The 20,278-nt window shown below is 36.3% G+C and overlaps 1 protein-coding gene across 1 annotated transcript; it reads right to left on the bottom strand.

Annotated features, from left to right (window-relative positions):
* Positions 1–6,317: 6,317 nt before the first annotated feature.
* LOC125834793 (serine/threonine-protein kinase Aurora-3-like) lies at positions 6,318–7,857 on the bottom strand. The gene is made up of 4 exons (XM_049513946.1): positions 7,686–7,857; positions 7,252–7,494; positions 6,496–6,591; positions 6,318–6,353 (listed from the first exon to the last, which is right to left on the bottom strand). Exons 1-4 carry the CDS (start codon positions 7,821–7,823, stop codon positions 6,318–6,320), a joined length of 513 nt encoding a protein of 170 aa, XP_049369903.1. The 5' UTR covers positions 7,824–7,857.
* Between the last annotated feature and the right edge of the window lie 12,421 nt (positions 7,858–20,278).

Here is a 20,278-nt window from a genome sequence, read left to right as displayed (position 1 = left end):
ATAATACTCTGTGTTAGTAGTACATCTTGATTTTCCAAGTAACAGTTACAAGATGAAAAGAAACAGAAGAATTGAATGTCTCACATTCACAACTTTAGCCAAAATTAATAAAGAATCAGAGAGTTGCTATTTTACTTGAGCATGGTTATACAGCGACATGAGGTGAAATCGAAAGAATTCTATATAACAGAAGAAAGATTACAAAGCAGCATTTCCAGCCTTTGTAAATTAACAGAAAATGCAACAACAAAAATATAGGCAATGACATTGGAAACAAGATTGATCAGAGAAGAGCTTTTGAAGGCTTGTTCAATAGGCTGATTCGATCAGCAAGCAGGAGTTAAAGTCGCTAGGCAACTATGGTGTCAAAGCTTTGCACCAACTAAAAGTGTCAGTACTCCAAGAAGCTCTACTGCTTTTTCCTTTTCCGTGAAAAAAACAGAAGCTGATTGAATTTTACAGGAAAGATATATATGAAGGATATACCTATATCTGGTTAGGTCAATGGTCTCTCAAGGTTCGACCCTCAGGAGTCAGGACTAAAGAGGAAAGCTGAATTTCAAAGCAACGTGAACCTTCGAGTTGATCTATAGTGTTATGGACCTTCCCTCACCACCTCTAGGACTGTCACATTGGTTCCCTGATTTAATGGCCATGATTTGAAAACTTGGTTGCATAAAGTGAAGAGGAGAGAATTATGGCAAGGACATAACCAGTTCAAATCCTGCATGATTTATATGTATGCTGAACAGGTTAAGTCACATCGTCTCAAATCTACTAAAAACTTGAAGAACAACTAAATGACACAAAAAGACAGATCACAAATACAGGGATGAAAGAAGATCAGCTACAGAATAATGAAACACATACAGAGAGAGAAAATATGCGAATGATTGACACAGGAAAAGCTGGCAATAGTCAGGTAGAAGACATAGTAAAAAGTAGACTTTCAGACCCACCTGATGAAGATGAGAACATCAATAATCAATTTGATCCAGGCATACAGGTAGAACAACAAAATGGAGATCGCAACATTAATCGTCAGGAAGATCTCAGAGATTCAGCAAAATATTACAAAAGTTAGCATTGAGGCAGATTTGTCACCAAAACATTTATACAATCTGCAACAAAGTGATGCAAGAAAGAAAGCACCACGAAACAGAAGTGTTCCCCCTAGGCCCTATGGGAGTATCAACAAGGAGTACCAAATCTAAATCTGTTTCTCAATGATTGAGAAGGCACTATTTTGGAATATAGATCGGTTAACTCTCAGGAATCTTTTGAGAGACTAGTTGATCTAAGAAGACGATACCACTATTCATTTATTGCTATCCTGGAACCATTCCAAGATGCATCAAATCTGGAGGAATACGGTAGACAATAGGGACTAAACAATGCCCTTGCCAACTCTTCAGGCAAAATTTGGATTTTCTGGGAAAATGCTTGGCAGGGTAGTCTTATAGAAAATACTGATCAACACATTACTATTAATCTGAAGCAGGATGGAGGTCAACAAGAGGTTATAGTGACTGCCATATACGCTAAATGTGATGCTAACATATGAGAAGAGCTGTGGGACTCACTGGTTCATATTGCAGAGAATAATAAACCTTGGCTGGTAGGTGGTTACTTCAATGTAATTCTTAACCAGGATGAGAAACTTGGTTGGCTTACCTGTCTTCATTAATGAGACTTTGGATTTTGCTCAATGTATTGCCTCATGTGAACTCAATGATTTGGGTTTCTCTGGAAGCAAATATACTTGGTGGAATGGAAGAATTGGAGATGCATGCATATTTAAAAGGTTGGACAGAATTTTGTGCAATCAGGAGTTTCTAGATCTATTTCCAACAAATAAGGTTACTCACTTCATCAGACAAGGTTTAGACCATGCCCCACTTCATTTGGAGAGCAATGTTATGGTCCAAGTTGTGATAAAACCATTCAAGTTCTTGAACTTTTGGGCTAACCACAAGACCTTTATGGGGGTGATAGAACAAAATTGGACAGCTGACTTCACTGGTAATCCCTTTTATATATACCAACACAAGATCAAAAAAGTGAAGAAGGCATTGAGTCAGTGGAGCAAAAACACATATGGGAACATATTTCAAAAGATCGCAACAATTGAGGACACTATCAGAGTTAAGGAGATGCAGTTTGAAACAGAGCCCTCGCTGATTAACAGGGAGCTCCTCTTTGAATTCCTACAATTAGAGGAACAGTTTTGGAAACACAAAATTGGGATGCGATGATTTAAGGATGGGGAGAAAAAATACTAAATTCTTTCACTCATATGTAAAGGGAAGGAGAAAGAGATTAGCTTTGCAGAGAATTCAAAACAATCAGGGGATCTGGATTAGAGGAAAAGAAGAGATGGGGGATGCGGCAGTGAGATTCTTTGAAAATCAGTTTCTGGAAGAAAGAATGCCTACAAATTTTCAGATTTTAAATCATATCCCAAAGAATATTACAGAGGAACAGAGCCTAACTCTTGAAGCATTAACAACAGAGGAGGAAGTTAGAAAGATTGTATTTACTCTTAACGGGAACAGTTGCAGTGGACCTGATGGCTTTACTGGAGTCTTCTACCAAAAGTGTTGGGGTATTATCAGAAAAGACATTACTCTTATGGTTAAAGCATTCTTATGTGGATATGAACTGCCTAAGTTCATACACACACAAATTTAGTGCTTTTACCCAAAAAGGATTCTGTCAACACATTTGCAGATATGAGACCTATAAGTTTGAGCAACTTTGTCAACAAAATCTTCTCTAGAGTAATGCATGAAAGAATGATTGCGATCCTACCTTCTCTAATTTCATCTTCTCAAACAGGTTTTGTTAAGGGTAGAACCATAATAGAAAATGTATTTTATCAGGGACATCAAAATTAGAGCCAAGAATGTGAATGTGGTGATCAAACTAGACATGGCCAAAACCTATGACAGGCAATCCTGGTTGTTTCTAACTAAAGTCCTCAGAAAGTTTGGATTCAGTGCAGTTATCATATACATGATCTGGAGGCTAGTCTCCAATCTATGGTACTCAGTACTAGTTAATGGACAAAGTAAGGGTTTTTACAAATCCTCTAGAGGAGTAAAGCAAGGTGACTCTCTATCTCCTACTTTGTTCATATTGGCTGCAGAAGTTTTATCTAGAGGCTTAAACTCTCTCCATGAGAATCCTGGTTTCAAAGGCTATGGTATGCCAAAATGGAGCCCACAGATCAATCATCTCTCATATGCAGATGATACTATCATCTTCTGCTCAGGAGATAATAAGTCACTGAAGAAAATGATGAGAATTCTGAAAAGATATGAAAGATCTTCAGGGCAGATGATCAATAGTGAGAAGAGCTACTTTTATCTCCACCATAAGACTGAAAATCACATTGCAAATAGAATTCAAAATACCTTAGCTATGAAAAAAGGTTGTTTCCCCTTTACATACTTAGGATGTCCTATTTTCTATGGAAAGAGGAAGATTGCATATTTTGAAGATCTGGTGAAGAAGATTACGAATAGAGTACAATCGTGGCAGAATAGATTACTCTCATTGGTGGTAGATATATTTTGATCAAACAAGTTCTACAAACTATGCCAATTTACATACTTTCACCTATTAATCCCCTCGTAGGAGTGATTAAACAGATCCATCAAACTATTGCTAATTTCTTTTGGAATAATACACCAGGGACTAAGAATAAACATTGGGTGGCTTGGGAAACTCTATGTTTACCAAAGGATGAAGGAGGATTATGATTCAGATCCCTAAGGATACTTCAAATGCCCTATTTGTTAAGCTATGGTGGAATTTTAGAACCACTACAAGCCTATGGAGTAAATATATGTGGAATAAATATTGCAAAAAGCTATACCCAGTCATTGCAGAAGGAAGAAACAGTTCCAATATCTGGAAGAAGATGATACAAACTAGGGAGGTAATAGAACACATGAATTGGTGGAAACCTAAACAAGGGAATTCTAGTTTCTGGTTTGAAAACTGGACAGGGCTTGGTGCGCTGAACTTCACTCTCCCTGATGGATTGATAGAGGAAGAAGATGAGGTGACAAGCTATGTACTACATGGTGTATGGAAGATTGAAAAGCTGAATGAAAATCTAGCAGAGGTTATGGTTCAACACATCAGGGACAATATCAACCCTCCTATGTTAGAAGAAGGGAATGATACTCCAATATGGACCATTGATAACTCAGGAGAATTTTCAGTCAAGAGTGCACTGGAATATTTGAGACCTGAAAATACTAAGCAGGAAGTATATAGATCCATCTGGGAAAAAGGGTTGCCTATCAAAGTCAGTATCTTCATGTGGAAAGTGGTGGGAGGGAGAATTTCTACTGATGATAATCTCAAGAAAATGCACATAAATATTGTTTCTAGATGTTGGTGTTGTGTACACTACAAACAAGAAACAATGAATCAGTTATTTCTAACTTCTCCAATAGCTGCAAAGCTATGGAGGCAATTTGCTTCATGTGCAGGTGTTTCTATGGAAGGAATGCAGCTCTCTCAAGTACTTATTACTTGGTGGAACAGTCCTAAAAGTCACTCCTATCTTCATTAACTGGGAACTTTGGAAAAGAAGAAACTCTATCAAACACGGGAAAGAGGTCTCTTACAGTAGACTGACATCAAATACACCAATTGATATATCAGTTCACAAGAGTAAGGTTTCCATAGATTTCTAATATGCCATCGGCATGGAAAGGGATGATCAGAATCCTAAGCAATTATAGACCCAAGTTGTACTATGCTAAGGTCATATGGGATTTACCACCAATGGGAAGATTGAAAATCAACACTGATGGGGTTAGTAGAGGAAATCCTGGGAGAAGCTCATATAGCTACTGCATAAGGTACGAGAGAGGGGATTTGATTTTTGCTCAAACAAAGGAGATACACAAGACCACTAACATAGAAGCAGAGTTAAGAGCAATTCTAGAAGGTACAAGATACTGCAAATCCGCTAATGTCCACAATACAATCATAGAAACAGATTCATTGGGAGTTGTGAGGATGATTCAAAAGCAATGGATACCATGGGAAATCAATGACATGATAGAAGAAATTTGTGAAAACATGCACATCACTCATGCCCAAATCACACACATATTCAGAGAGGATAATCAGTTGGCAGACTTTCTAGCTAATCATGCGATGGATAATGAAGGTATATTACACTATGATTCTTTTGCAGAATTACCAGTACAAGCAAGAAAAAAATCCTCAATAGTTACAAATCTCAGATCCCAAATCTGAGAATAAAGACCAGTAGGATTACACAGATGTAATAATCTTTCATAAGTACAGAGCAAAATGAAGATCACACAGACAAATCCACACAAGAGGATAGAAACAACAAGTTTTCAAATGGCTCCTACTAGCTTATTTAAGAAGATTACAGGCGACAACAACACGAGTTTTGAAATAGTCCAATCAGAAATGGTGCATAGAATAACAGGAGTTGCTCAAGCTTCAAGAGTAACTACAAAATCTGTAGGACAACAGAGCAGAGCACCTCCATTTATTTGAAGCTACAGAGAAGGCATCGAAGAGCTTTGCACAAATAAGACAAGGCAACCAAAATTGGTTCCATAATTCATAAAGCAAACAAGATAGATTTTAGATTGAGCAACAAAGGCATACCTATTCTCTCAAAGAAGAGGGACAAGCTGCAATAAAGAAGGAAATGGAAGCCTCCATAACCCTTCTCCTTTCTTTTTACTTTGTTATTTCTTTTGTCTGAACAGACCTTGTTACTTTCCCTTTTCATCACTATCCATAAAATAGGCTTTGGCCCAACATAATTTTTTTTTAAAAAAAAATACTCTGGCTCATTTGAAATAAATGCTTCAAAAGTACTTCTCTCATAATTAATTCAAAACAAATTCATGTAATTTGAAAGATTAATCCAATACACATTAATGCAAGAAACATGATGAAGGCTATGCGTTTTCTACAAGCTGGTCATGACTCATGAGCTCTAGAGAGCACAATGAATGATAAACTAATCTGTAATTGTATGTTCATCTCTAGCAAAGTGATTAGGGTCTAAAACATTTGAAAAAGGCAGGGTGTCTTATTACTTTATTAACTGCTGCAGAAAACAATTGAATAAAGTGAAAGTTAGCTAATACATGCCAATCTTCAACTTTAGAATCCAATGACTAAAGGCATTTTGACCATCAACAAGTAGAACTGTCAGAACTTCCTTGTATTCCACTGTTGTCTCTACACAAACATTGGAAACTAAAGTCGATTTATATTTTGCTCCTCAGAAATTAGCTTGTATATCAGTGTTGCCAAAATGAAAGGGTAGACGGTTCAAACTGTTAACTCCAGTAAAAACACAGGTGTAACTTTCAAATTAGCCATATATATAAGTGTGTATTTTTTCTTCTTTCTATGAAATGGTGCTAATAAAACTTAGCAGATGTGGCAAAGGAAGACAGTCAGTTATCAAGAAGTTACCTCATGATCAAGTAACAGGTTTTCTGGCTTTATGTCCCTGTGAATAACATGCTTCTCATGACAGTACGCTAGTGCTTGTGTGAGACTTGCAATATACTACAAAAGAAACAACCAAAGTATCAAAAGTCAAAGAACAAACCTAAAGCAACAGGAAAGAAGTTGAACACTGAATAATGTTTGCTACATAAATGTAATTATGTGTTCGACTATTCCATAAGCAATTTTCAGATGAACTCTGGAGTCATAAAAAGGACAAAATAGTAAATGATAACAATAGTTCATTGTTCAACATTAAGCACAGAAGAAATAACATAAACAAGACACTATGAAAATGAAAAAATACCAACTGATACAAATGCAACCCAAAATTGCACCTTCTTTCAAGTAAACTACTTAAAAGACCATACCTTACATGTCATATAGTAATAGATAACGAAAGAACTGAATCTCTATCCTCTTTGTTTGGGTTCGGGGGAAGAGGCGATCAGTTGAAACAATTTAAAAGCTCACAACTAAACAACAAAACTACGCCTCAATCCCAAGCTAGTTGAGTCAGCAATGAGAATCTCACAATCCATTTCGCTTCATTTGTACCCGTGTCATTCAAATATTAAATAATATGGAGCACTCTAACACTAGAATCAATGAATATATGCTTATAACAAATTACATAAACAAATCAGAATACTGCAAATGAACCATATGCTTTTGTTTCAAATCTTATATGAGTAGAGCAAGCAATAGGATGTGACATACTATGGCAGCTTGTTTCTCAGACAGGCGACCGGTCTTCCTTAGCTCCCTATACAGCTCACCGCCATGAGCATACTCCAAAATAAAGTAAATCCGCTCCTCATCGTGAAACCAACCATATAGCCTCAGTACATTGGGATGACGAAGGCTGGTTTGAATCTCCATTTCCCTCCTAAGTTGATGATGCAGCCTGTATTTCTCTATTTGCTCCTTGAATATGACTTTCAAGGCCACTATAAATCCACTCTGTAAAATTTCAAGTTCATCAAAACAAAACACTTTTTTTCTTCTTCTAATAAAACAAAACTAAAATTTCAACTTTCTGGATTCTAAATCTAATACTAGCACATATTTACATTGTTTATGGAAACCGAACTCATATTAGGTACTTGCTGAATCTAATGCGCATATCACGAAACGAGAATGATTGAAATTACCTTAACTTCGCGGGCGAGGTATACACGGCCGAATTTGCCTTTTCCGAGGGGTTTTCCGATCTCGAAATCGTTGAGTGACCATTGTTTTTTAGGGTTTTTTGGTGGTTGTTTTGGAGGTTTTAGAGATTTGGAAGCCATTTCTGCAAATGATTTTGAAGAAATTCAATTTGGGTTTTTGGAGGGAATTAGGATTTTTGAACCGTTGCTGGGTACAACTTTTGGTATTTAGTTGCTTCTATAATTCATACAAATTTTTGTCAAATATTATTTACTATTTACACTATATAATTTAATTTATAAAAAAAACATAAATAGAGATGAAATAAGGAATTCAAAAATCATACTTCATTTCTTTAGTTTCAATTTTTTTGACTTATTTTGATTTTAAATGAAGTTTAGAAAAATAAAAAGATTTTTAAATTTAAAACATGTCATTTAATCTCGTGTTCTTTAACATGCTATATGCTATGTTGGAACTAAAACACCTCATGATTGGCGTGCATGCTTCTAGCCAAACACATTTATGTAATTTTTATATTTTTTTGTTTTAATTAATTTATTTATTTTGTCTTTTGGATATTTGAAATTACGAAAACATATTCTATAAATCACGATAATTAACAACTTAAATAGTTAAATTTTAAAAGACATAAATTTTTTTTATTAATATAAAAATATGGCTGACTCTTAAAATTCTATCGGTGCCACATAAATTGGGACATAAAGAATAATATATATTATTTGAAAACTATGTAAAGATTATTATAATCACAATAACTAACAATTTAAAATATTTAAAAATCATTAAATTTTTTTGAATGATTCTCTAAATTTCAACTAAGACGCATACATTGAAACTAAGAGAGTAATATGTATTGGGCCCGTGCTGACATGGGGTCCATATCTAGTATTATGAGAACTTTTTCAATTATAATGATTTTTTAAAATATTACTAGATGATGGATACTCGTGCACACAGGCCCAACACATATTTGACAGTAATTATCATAATAGGTTGGTAATATATATAAGCAATTGCTATTGCACTGCGTATGCGTGTTTACGTTATGCTTTATACATATTTACATATTTGTACACAAAAGACAAAACAGATGGTAGCAGTAAGTCATCTTGATGCTTTGTAGTTGAAAAAATATTTGCAGTTGCAAAGAGAAGTGTTTTAGGTTGTGGAGATATAACTTAGTAAGAATGGAGCTAGTATGGCTGATTGTGACATACGTTGTTGAAACTTTGGATGTCTTGCCCTTTCCTTTTGTAGATTTTCATAGAAAGCAACACATACGCAAAAGCATAGTAAACTGAGATTCACCTTGTTGCAAAAACTTTCTGAAAAACCAAGTGTGAGAATGAAAATGAATAATTATTTTAGTAATATGATAGTAAGCAGTTCAAACAATAGAATAGACATGTTAGAAATTAGACATAATATGTTCTTCAAATAATGTCTAGAATGTATGAACTAATTGTATTTAAAAACATTATTAAGTAATTTTCTTATTTTTATTACTCTTTTATATAGTTCTGGACATTTTGTAAGCTGATAAGTTTAGAATGTATGGAGTTTGTTTGAAAACTTGTTTGAAGAAAAGTTCAAACGCGAAACAAGGGATCCACTATCACCAACCATCTTTATCATTGCAGTTGAGGTTTAAGCTAGAAACCTCAACCATCTTTATCATTGTAGTTGAGGTTTTGGCTAGAAACCTCAACCATTTATTCATGGATCAAGATTTTAAGGGATTTGGAGTACCAAAGTGGAGTCCAGAGATTAATAACTTGTCTTATGCAAATGATACTATATTGTTTTGTCCACTTCATGAAAAAAGATGATGAAGGTGTTGAGAGGATATGAAAAGGTGTCTGGACAAATGGTTAACCTTGACAAAAGTCTAGTTTACCTACATGAAAAGGTGTCAGTTGGAATCTGCAGCAAAATAAGAAGAATTACAGGTATTAAGCAAGGTTCTTTTCCATTCACATATCTGGGTTGCCTCATTTTCTATGGAAGGAAGAACATATTCCACTTTGAGGCCTTGATTAAAAAAGTGATTAAGAGAATTAGCTCTTGGCAAAACAGGCTACTATCTTTTGGAGGCAGGTATGTGTTGATAGCACATGTATTACAATCTATGCCAATATATATTTTATCAGCCATGAACCCACCAGCTGGGGTCACTAATCAGTTGCATAGAATTTTTGCAAAATTCTTTTGGGCTAACACAACATGTGCTAAGAACAACCACTGGGTGGCACGGGATAAAATGTGTTATCCAACAAAGGAAGGAGGTCTGGGGTGGAGATCATTACATGATGTCTCAAAGACACTTTTTGCTAAGCTCTGGTGGAATTTTAGAACTTCCACAAATTCATTATGGGCATCCTATATGTGGAACAAATACTGCAAGAAGTACCACCATATTCTAGCTCAAGGATATTGGACATCACATGTGTGGAGGAAAATGACACCAGTCAGGGAGAAGGTAGAACAGGAAATATGGTGGCAAGTTAAGTCTGGTAACTCTAGCTTCTGGTTTGACAATTGGACTTAAACAAGGAGCCTTATATTACATTGAAGAAGGGGCAAAAGAAGAAGAGGTGGAAGTTAAAGAGTTTAGTACAGAAGATGGGTGGAATCGACATAAACTGTCACAAAATCTGTCAACAGAGATGACAAATTACATCATGGAGAACATCTCACCACCAAGCTTACTGTTTGGGAATGATGTAGCATGGTGGATGGCAAACTCACAAGGTAGATTCAAGGTGAAGTCAGCTTGGGACTTGATGAGAAGTAAACATGAACAAAGGAGGGATTATGATTTAATCTGGAACAGAGGACTACCTTTTAAGATCAATTTCTTTTTGTGGAGAGTGTGGAAGAGAAGAATTTCCACATATGATAACCTGAAAAGGATGAAGATTAACATAGTCTCCAGATGTTGGTGTTGTGATAAGAAGGGGGAGGAAACAATAACCCACTTATTTCTAATAGCCCTCATAGCTGCCAAGCTATGGAGGATTTTTGATAATTTTGCAGGGATAAACATAGAGGGGATGCATCTACATCAGCTCATCATAGCTTGGTGGAAACATGAGGCAACATACAAATTGAAGAGCATATATAAAGTCATGCCAGCTATCATCATGTGGAGTTTATGGAAAAGAATAAATGTATTCAAGCATGGTAGCGGCATCAATTGTGAAGGAATGGTGGACATGATAATGGAAGTGTTGCGACAGATGGTGAAGAGGCAATTCTCATGGATAAAGAAGATAAGATAGTCCTGGCAGGAACTCATTCTCAGCCTAACCACTTACAAACCCAAACTACACTTCTTGAGTGTAACCTGGAGACCACCAGAAGCACATCAAGTAAAATGTAACACAGATGGGGCATGTAGAGGTAACCCAGGGAAGAGCTCTTATGGATTTTATATTAGAGACACTGGGGGTGATCTAATTTATGCCAAAGCTAAAGGGTTAGGCTTGGCAACAAATCAGGAAGTTGAAGCAATGGCCATACTTTCAGCACTTAGAGAGTGTCTCAAGAAAAGGTTACCGGATGGCATAATTGAGACGGATTCACTAAGTCTTAAGAAAATCATACTAAAGAGTTGGAGGATACCTTGGGAATTAATAGAGATGGTAGAAGAGATAAGGGAAATAATACAGAAGACTAGAGCAACAATCACTCATATATACAGAGAAGATAATTGTTTGGCTGATTCTTTGGCTAATATAGCTATTTATTCACAAATGGATCATGAGTATCATAATTGGCACGAACTTCCTCTGATGGAAAGAAGGATCCTTAATTCGGACAAAGCCCGATTACCAAACTAGAGGATTAGAACACGCAGAATTAATCCACAATGATTCATACTATGAAAGTAAAAGGATCAGAAGATAAGCTAAATCATATAAAGAAATATATGCAAGAAGGGAGGCAAAGCAGCAACAGTAAGCAAGCATTTATATATCACAGCAGCAAAGCAAGAGAACAAAGACAGTAAGATCAAACCACAATTGGTAGATATGTGGGTCACGGTGATGCTAATGGGTGAGCTAGTTACAACCATAACAAACAAATTCAAATACAAAGGGGGGAGGGATATTTTTACAGATCTAGAGGACAAGTACTCAACTAAAGGGCTCCGGAGGCTTCCATTTCACACGATTTACATCAACGTTCATCAATTCTTGGAGGAAGTAGCACACAGATACCCTGAGGAAGGGAGAACAACTCAAGAAAGGAAATCACAGAGAAAGGAAAATAAGAAGAAATTCATACCTGGAAATCCATCATAAAAGAGTAGAGAGGCTTCGTTGGTTTCAGATCATTGAAGAATCATTTGAGAAGGACGAGACTAAAGTGATTGCAACGAGCTATGGCAGCGGCGGAGATAGAAGTTTGTCGGATCACTTTCCAAAATTGATAGCAAATTTAGACAAATGGGGAAAGATTTTGTTGGGACGGGTAGGTGAGTTTTAGAATCTTTGGGATTTTGATTTGGTAATTTTGAGCCAAGGGCCTTGTAATTGGCACAGATGATTGAATGAATAAAAAGATGTTTTATTAATAAAAAGGAAAAAATAAAAGAGAATTCAGTCTGTTTTGACAATTTCTTTCCTAAACTCTAGCAGTGTTCATGATTTCGGTCGACGACCAGCCACTGTCGATGGCTAGTCTGATTTTAGCTTTTTCATCACAATCCCCCCTCCCCCCAATCAAACTCAATTCTTTACAAACCCCTATCATACAAAATATGAAACTATTGACAGCTCCCAAGAACAAATTCGTAGACATTGTTAGGAACAATGGTTTAAAAAACAAGGAGTTAAACGATAATGTGGAGGTAGAGCCTATCCCAATGAAGAAAGCAGACATCATTGATGGTATTCATACCTTTAAATTGATAGAAAATTAAGTGCACAAGATGAATATTATTTAGAATCTACAATATGTTGTTGTAGGCAAATTCGTATATGGAGCACCTGATATAGCCGAATTACGGGAGTTAATACCATAACTGTAACACCCCTAAATATTAACCAAGAGTCACATATTGATTTACCGTTGCTTAATTACTGCACTATGTTTTATTCTCATTTTGGGAACTTGAAGTTTTGTGATAATTGAAAACTTGTTTAACATAAATTGTGATCGTAATTTAAGGTATTGTATTAGGGTTTTTTTGTAATATTCTAATTAGAATTATGTATAACTTTAAAAGGAGGTGAGGGATATATATATATAGGTGTATATGTATGCATTTTGGGTAGCTCACAACTATTTGGGTAGCCACCTTTTGGAGACAGATGTGCATTGTGATAAACATCACTTTTGAGACTATATTTTGACACCTCTTCTAGTCAAATTTGTCTCACCTGAAGTATAAGAACCTTAGAACATTATCTAACAAGTTGTTCTTCAAAATCACAAGAGAAAAACTTGGCCCTTTTGGCTGGAATTCGAGACACACTTCTTTTTGGTAAGTGGAAAAATTTGTTTTTGAGCTGGATAGTGTTTAGTATTTTAAGCATAACTTGTTTTTATAGAACTTCGTTTATAGTGAATAAATATGATTTGGAAAGCTAATTCGTATATGTACAACTCTTATGTTTATGTAAAACTCTAGTTTAGCTGTTATGGATTCGAAATATGGGACGCAACATAGGACAAGTTCTGTCCAGAGTTCGAAAGTAGAAATCCTGTATGGACAACTGTTAGTGTTTTGAATATATATTTTTGTACAAAATATATTTTGCGGTGATTCTTGTTTGTTTGCAACCTTAAGAGATGTACCTACATCTTTCATGAAGGTTATAAAGTCTAGTTTTGCCGTTTTCCTTTTCAAATCTGAGTTGCGACATGAGGTACTAGGCTGGCCAGAATCACTGTTTTGGGAGCATAGTCGTATTTGTACAGGCTAAGCTTACTTGTGATGATAATCCTATTTTACTTCGACATTATTGAGATACTAGGAATTAAATAAGTTATTTAATTGTATTTTTAAGGTTGTATATATTCGTGAACAAGTTGAGGAGCTTAAAACGTTGATTGGTCTACGGTCTGAACTTGTGAAGTTGTGTTGGACTATTTCTTTGCTAAAGCACTGAGGTTTGTGTATAAACTTGTACTTGTAATCTTTTTACCTGCTGGTATATCTGAAAGTTTATCTTGGTACCTTGGTTACCCCTTGTCACTTTGCATTGTCGTGTTGGTATCCTTTAAGACATTAAAGACGCTTGTGTAACTCGCCCACTTGTACAGATTGTTTGATCACTTGGTACGCTTGTTGGGACCTTGTCCTTCTTGTGATTGTGACTTTGTCACTATTGGCATGCCTCTTGATTCGGATCATTTGTCATTTTGACTCTGATTTTTTGTCCGTCTTAAGAATGGAAGTTGTCCATTTTAAGTAATAACTAGAAAGCCATTATTAATATGGTTCTTGGTTCTCTTGATTATTGGGATTTGACCCTTCTTGATACAGGGCGTCGGCCTTTCTTGATACCTCATTGTGCTTGGTGTGATGACATGATGTATATATTGGGCGAGCCTTGTTATTGAATCTCTTGGAAAATGGTGCTATGAGTGTTCTTGACATTTGGATCTTTAAATATCGAACTTGATACTCTTGTTATATTGTTTACTTGATTTAATTATTATGTTTCAATGGTGCTGCCCATGACTTGAGAAAGTTAACTTGGTGAATTGGATGGCTCCGAACCTATAGTTTTTACGCCACTAAGCTATATGCTTAGCAATAGTTGTTTCTATCGTAGGGAATGATCGAGTTGTTGCATGAAGCTGGCCATTGGAGATGGAACTTTTGAGAGCCTTAAGGAAGATCACATCTGGATATAGACATCTATTTTTGTATAAGCCTTGGGACTTGTACATGATCTATGTGTTGTATATTTACATGAAATTTTGAGGACTAATTTGATCATGTCACCATGGGTTGTAATATAAGTATGTATATATGTTTGGTTCTTTTGGGATGTGTAGACCCAAGTCTTGTAATATATTAAATTTACAGCTAATTTTGAATGATTGTGTGAAGCATGAACGACCTAGTTTGGGTACTCAGAAGTTAGTAGTATTCTTTTTATGTCATTTTTTTTACTAGTGTGAGGACAATATATGCATAAAAATATCGTGAGTTATTGACTTATATTATTTCGAAAGGGTCGCTACAAGTGTTGGTATCAGAGCCTAGGTTTGTGGTTCTAGGACTTTTGCTGTGAATTACTTGTATACTTGTTCGCTTTCAAAAAAGGTTCTATTTGGATTATTTGTTCACTTCATGGTTTATAATAATTTTATCATATGTAGAGTGCACATGCATCATGTACATGTCCCTAATGCAATGTGATCTTCTCTTTCGAAGAATTAAGTTATGGCCTCTTCTTTTGACCGACCTATGGAAGCTGATCGTGAAGGTTTGGGTACCTTTGTTCCCCAACCCCATGCACTAGAAGAGGTTGGAGAACCTTTATCGAATCAATATGTTCCCCACATTAGTGGGTCTGAAGTGGAAAACCATCAGGGTGTAAGAGTTGGTTCACATCTTCACATGAGCCGTGGTACTCAAGCCATGAATCCTCATTTTCAACAAATGGCTGAATTCTTCCACCACATGGTTGAAGCGATGCATGATCTCAACGTGATTAACTTTGAGAAAATGAGGAAAATGGATGAAGTGGAGTTTGAAGGCACCGTTGATCCCACAGATGCTGAACAATGGCTGGAGCGCATGGAGAGGGTATTTGAGCAGTTAGAGTGTTCAGATGTTGCCAAATTTAAGTATGTTATTTCACTATTACAAAATGATGCTTACGATTGGTGGGTAAGTGTTCCAAATGTCAAGGTAAAACCTCATGTTCTTACTTGGAATGATTTTCTTAGGGAATTTTGTATGAAGTATGTCCCCCCTGCTTATTGTGATGCAAGGAGAAAAGAGTTTTTAAATCTAAGGCAACGAGGCATGTTTATTGCTAAGTACCAACAGAAGTTTCTAAGGCTCTCTCGTTATGCTGGAGGTATTATTAAAGAGGAAAAAGGCAAGTGCAGGAAATTTGAAGATGGTTTAAATGATTCCATTAGGAAGAATGTGGCAATCCTGCAACATGAGAACTTTTGTAAGTTAGTGTCTGCTGCTTTTACTTAGGAACGACTTGATAAAGAAGAAGCTAGTCGAAATGAAAACAAATTTCGAAAGCCTAGACCAGATTTTGGGGGTCCATCAAAAAAGGAAAGGTTTGATAATTCTAAGGCAGGTAGTGATAACATGCCATCGCAACAAAAGCAAAACATATCAGATTTTTCTACAGCTAGCACTCAAATTATGGCCAAGGCAAACCTCGTGTTCCCACTTGTCCGCAATGTGGAAAGAATCATTATGGTACTTGTAGGAAAGCTTCTGGTGCATATTTCAATTGTGGGAGCTTTGATCATAAAGTGAAGGATTATCCTAATCCTAATAATGCTCCTTCCTTGAGAACTGAAGGCTCAGTTCATAAGCCTTTTATTAATCCTCCTCAAAATAATAGAGGTGCAAGACCTAAAATCACCCAAGCAGCAGGTACAAATGGAGTTAATCAAGCTAGTGGACAAAGGGCTACTGCACGTGCTTATGCTATGAGGCAGAGGGATGATCAAGATGGACAAGACATGGTTGTTGGTAAATTTCACTTATTTGGCTTATGTGTGTTTACATTGATTGATCCGGGTTCTACACATTCCTATATTTGTTCATCACTTGTTCTTCCTGAAAATGTGAAATCTGTGAGACTTATATATGTGTGCGGGTTGAAAGTCCTTTGGGATATCAAGTGGTGTGTAATCGAGTTTACCAAGATTGTCCCTTCGTGATTCAAAACCTAGTCTTCCGTGCTGATTTGATTGAAATGCCCTTCAAAGATTTTGATGTTATTATCGAGATGGATTGGCTTTATAAATATCATGCGGTGGTAGATTGTAGGTCTAAGCATGTGACTTTTAAAGATCCGACATTTTCACACATCATTGTACAAGGTGAAAGATCATTGACATCTAGTATTATTTCTATGGCCTTGGCAAGAAAGTTGATGCGTCAAGGTTGTGGGGCATATCTTGCTCACATAGTTGATACACGGTTGGAGAGTCCTTGTATCAAGGACATACCTACTGTATGTGATTTTCCAGAAGTCTTCCTAGAAAACCTTCCTGGATTGCCCCCGAAAAGAGAGGTTGAATTTCCAATCGAGCTTATTCATGGATCTACCCTTATTTCTATCACTCCTTATAGAATGGCTCCGGCAGAATTAAGAGAATTGAAAGCTCAATTGCAAGAACTTCTTGAGAAAAGTTTTATTCGACCTAGTGTTTCTCCTTGGGGAGTCCCTGTTTTATTCGTAAAAAAGAAAGATGGCACTCTTAGGCTTTGTATTGACTATAGACAATTGAACAGAATAACAATCAAGAATAGATATCCACTACCAAGGATCGATGACTTGTTTGACCAGCTGAATGGTGCTAAAGTATTCTCAAAGATTGATTTAAGGTCTGGATATCACCAACTGCGCGTTAGAGAGAAATATATTCCTAAAACTGCTTTTAGAACTCGATATGGTCATTATGAATTTTTGGTGATGCCATTCGGATTGACAAATGCTCCGGTATTCATGGATCTAATGAATCGAGTATTCAAGCCTTATCTTGATCAGTTGGTGGTTGTTTTTATAGATGATATTTTAATATTTTCCAGAAGTAGTGAAGACCATGATAAACACCTCCGGATTATTTTGCAAATTTTGAAGGAGAAGGAACTTTATGCTAAACTTTCCAAGTGTGAATTTTGGCTTGATGAAGTGACGTTTTAGGGACATGTTGTATCAGCCGAAGGCATGAAGGTGGATCCTAGTAAGATACAAACAATTGTTGAATGGAGACTTCCCAAAAATCAAACCGAGGTAAGAAGTTTCTTAGGCTTAGCAGGATACTACAGAAGATATGTGAAAGGCTTTTTCATTATCGCCTCTCCATTGACTAAACTCTTGTAGAAGGAAGTGAAGTTTAATTGGAATGACAAATGCCAAGAGAGCTTTGAAACTCTCAAATCCTTGTTGACTCAAGCACCTATACTTACTCTACCAATTGAAGGGAAAGAGTATGTAGTATACAATGATGCTTCTCACAATGGTCTAGGATGCGTTTTGATGCAAGAAGGGAAGGTTATTTCTTATGCCTCTCGGAAATTAAAACCGCATGAATTGAATTATCCTATGATTTTGAACTTGTTGTTGTAGTGTTTGCTTTAAAAATATGGAGGCATTATTTGTATGGAGAGAAATGTCATATATTCACTGATCACAAGAGCATAAAGTACTTGGGTACTCAGAAGGAGCTAAACCTTCGACAACGTAGATGGCTTGAACTCATCAAGGATTATGATTGCACGATTGATTATCATCCAGGTAAAGCTAATGTGGTTGCAGATGCCTTAAGTCGAAAATCCTTCGCAAGCATTTCTTTGAGTCTTTTACCCTTGCTCCTTGAGTTAAGAGCCATGAATGTTTGTTTCACACTTTCAAATGGTTCAGTTATTGCTAATTTGCAAGTAAAGACAATATTACTTGAACATGTGAAGGAAGCACAAAAGTTAGATGAGAAACTTGTAAAATTGACCAGAGAAGTTCAAAATGGGGGAAAACTTGATTTTACATTAATAGAGGATGGTGTCTTATTTTATCAGAACAGGTTATGCGTCCCTAATGATGACAAATTTAGGAGAGAAATATTAAATGAAGCACATACTGCACCATATGCAATGCATCCTGGGGGTACAAAGATGTACCAAACAATCAAAGAACATTATTGGTGGAATGGTATGAAGAGAGACATTGCGGAGTTCATTTCTAAATGTTTGGTTTGTCAACAAGTAAAGGCAGAACATCAGGTCCCAGTTGGTTTACTACTGCCCTTGTCGATGCCGGAATGGAAATGGGAGAGAATAACTATGGACTTTGTTTTTGGACTTCCTCGCACCTAAAGAAAACATGATGCAATATGGGTGGTTGTGGACAGGCTAACTAAGAGTGCTCACTTCTTAGCAATCAGGATGGATTACTCACTTGAGCGTTTAGCCAAATTGTACATTAATGAGATCGTAAGACTACATGGGATCCCTATGTCTATTGTATCTAACCGAGACCCAAGGTTTACATCTAGATTTTGGGGTAGCTTGCAGGAAGCTTTGGGTACTAAGCTGAAATTTAGCACTTCATTCCATCCTCAGACAAACGGCCAGTCGAAAAGGGTGATACAAATTTTGGAGGATATGTTTCGTGCTTGCATTATGGAGTTTGAGGGTAGTTGGGACAAACACTTGGCTTTGATAGAATTTGCTTTCAATAACAGTTATCAATCAAATATTGGAATGCCTCCCTATGAAGCCTTGTACGGAAGGAAATGTCGAACCCCTCTTTGTTGGAGTGAAGTTGGTGACAGAAAGCTTGTTGGTCCGAAAATTGTGCAACAAACAGAGGACAAGGTAAAAATTATCAAGGATCGTCTAAAGATTTCTTCAGATAGACAAAATTTGTACGCTGATCTTAAAAGGCGTGACATTGAATATCAAGTGGGAGATAAAGTATTCCTAAAGGTGTCTCCATGGAAAAAGATTATGAGATTTGGCCAAAAAGAAAAACTTAGTCCTTGATTTATTGGACCTAATGAGATACTTGAAAGGGTTGGACCAGTTGCATATAAATTAGCTTTGCCACTGGAGTTAGAGAAGATCCACAATGTTTTTCATGTTTCTATGCTCAGAAGATATCGTTCTGATCCATCGCATGTTCTTTCGGTTGAATTTATTGAGATTAATCCTGACTTGACTTATAATGAAGAACCTATCCGAATTGAAGCTCGAGAAGTAAAGCAACTTAGAAACAAGAGAATCCCCTTAGTAAAGATACTTTGGAGGAACCATTCGGGAAAGGAAGCTACCTGGGAAAGAGAAGAAGACATGAGGATCCAATATCTGCACTTGTTCCAGGACTAGTGTAAGGTAAATTTCGAGACGAAATTTCTTTAAGGGGGAGAGAGTTGTAACACCCCTAAATATTAACCAAGAGTCGCATGTCGATTTACCGTTGATTAATTACTACAACATGTTTATTCTCATTTTGGGAACTTGAAGTTTTGTGATAATTGAAAACTTGCTTAACATAAATTGTGATCGTAATTTAAGGTATTGTATTGGGGTATTTTCGTAATATTCTAATTAGAATTATGTATAACTTTAAAAGGAGGTGAGAAATATATATATATATATATATATATATATATATATATATAGGTGTATATGTATGCATTTTGGGCTGCCACCTTTTGGAGATAGCTGTGCATTGTGATAAACATCACTTTTGAGACTATATTTTGACACCTCTTCTAGTCAAATTTGTCTCACCTGAAGTATAAGAACCTTAGAACATTATCTAACAAGTTGTTCTTCAAAATCACAAGAGAAAAACTTGGCCCTTTTGGCTGGAATTCGAGACACACACTTCTTTTTGGTAAGTGG

The sequence above is a fragment of the Solanum verrucosum genome, unplaced genomic scaffold (assembly GCF_900185275.1).
Source record: "Solanum verrucosum unplaced genomic scaffold, falcon-dt-bn FXZP01000073.1, whole genome shotgun sequence".
Taxonomy (NCBI): Eukaryota; Viridiplantae; Streptophyta; class Magnoliopsida; order Solanales; family Solanaceae; genus Solanum; species Solanum verrucosum.
Note: the sequence above shows the minus strand (reverse complement) of the source record. Positions and strands in the feature narration are given on the sequence as shown.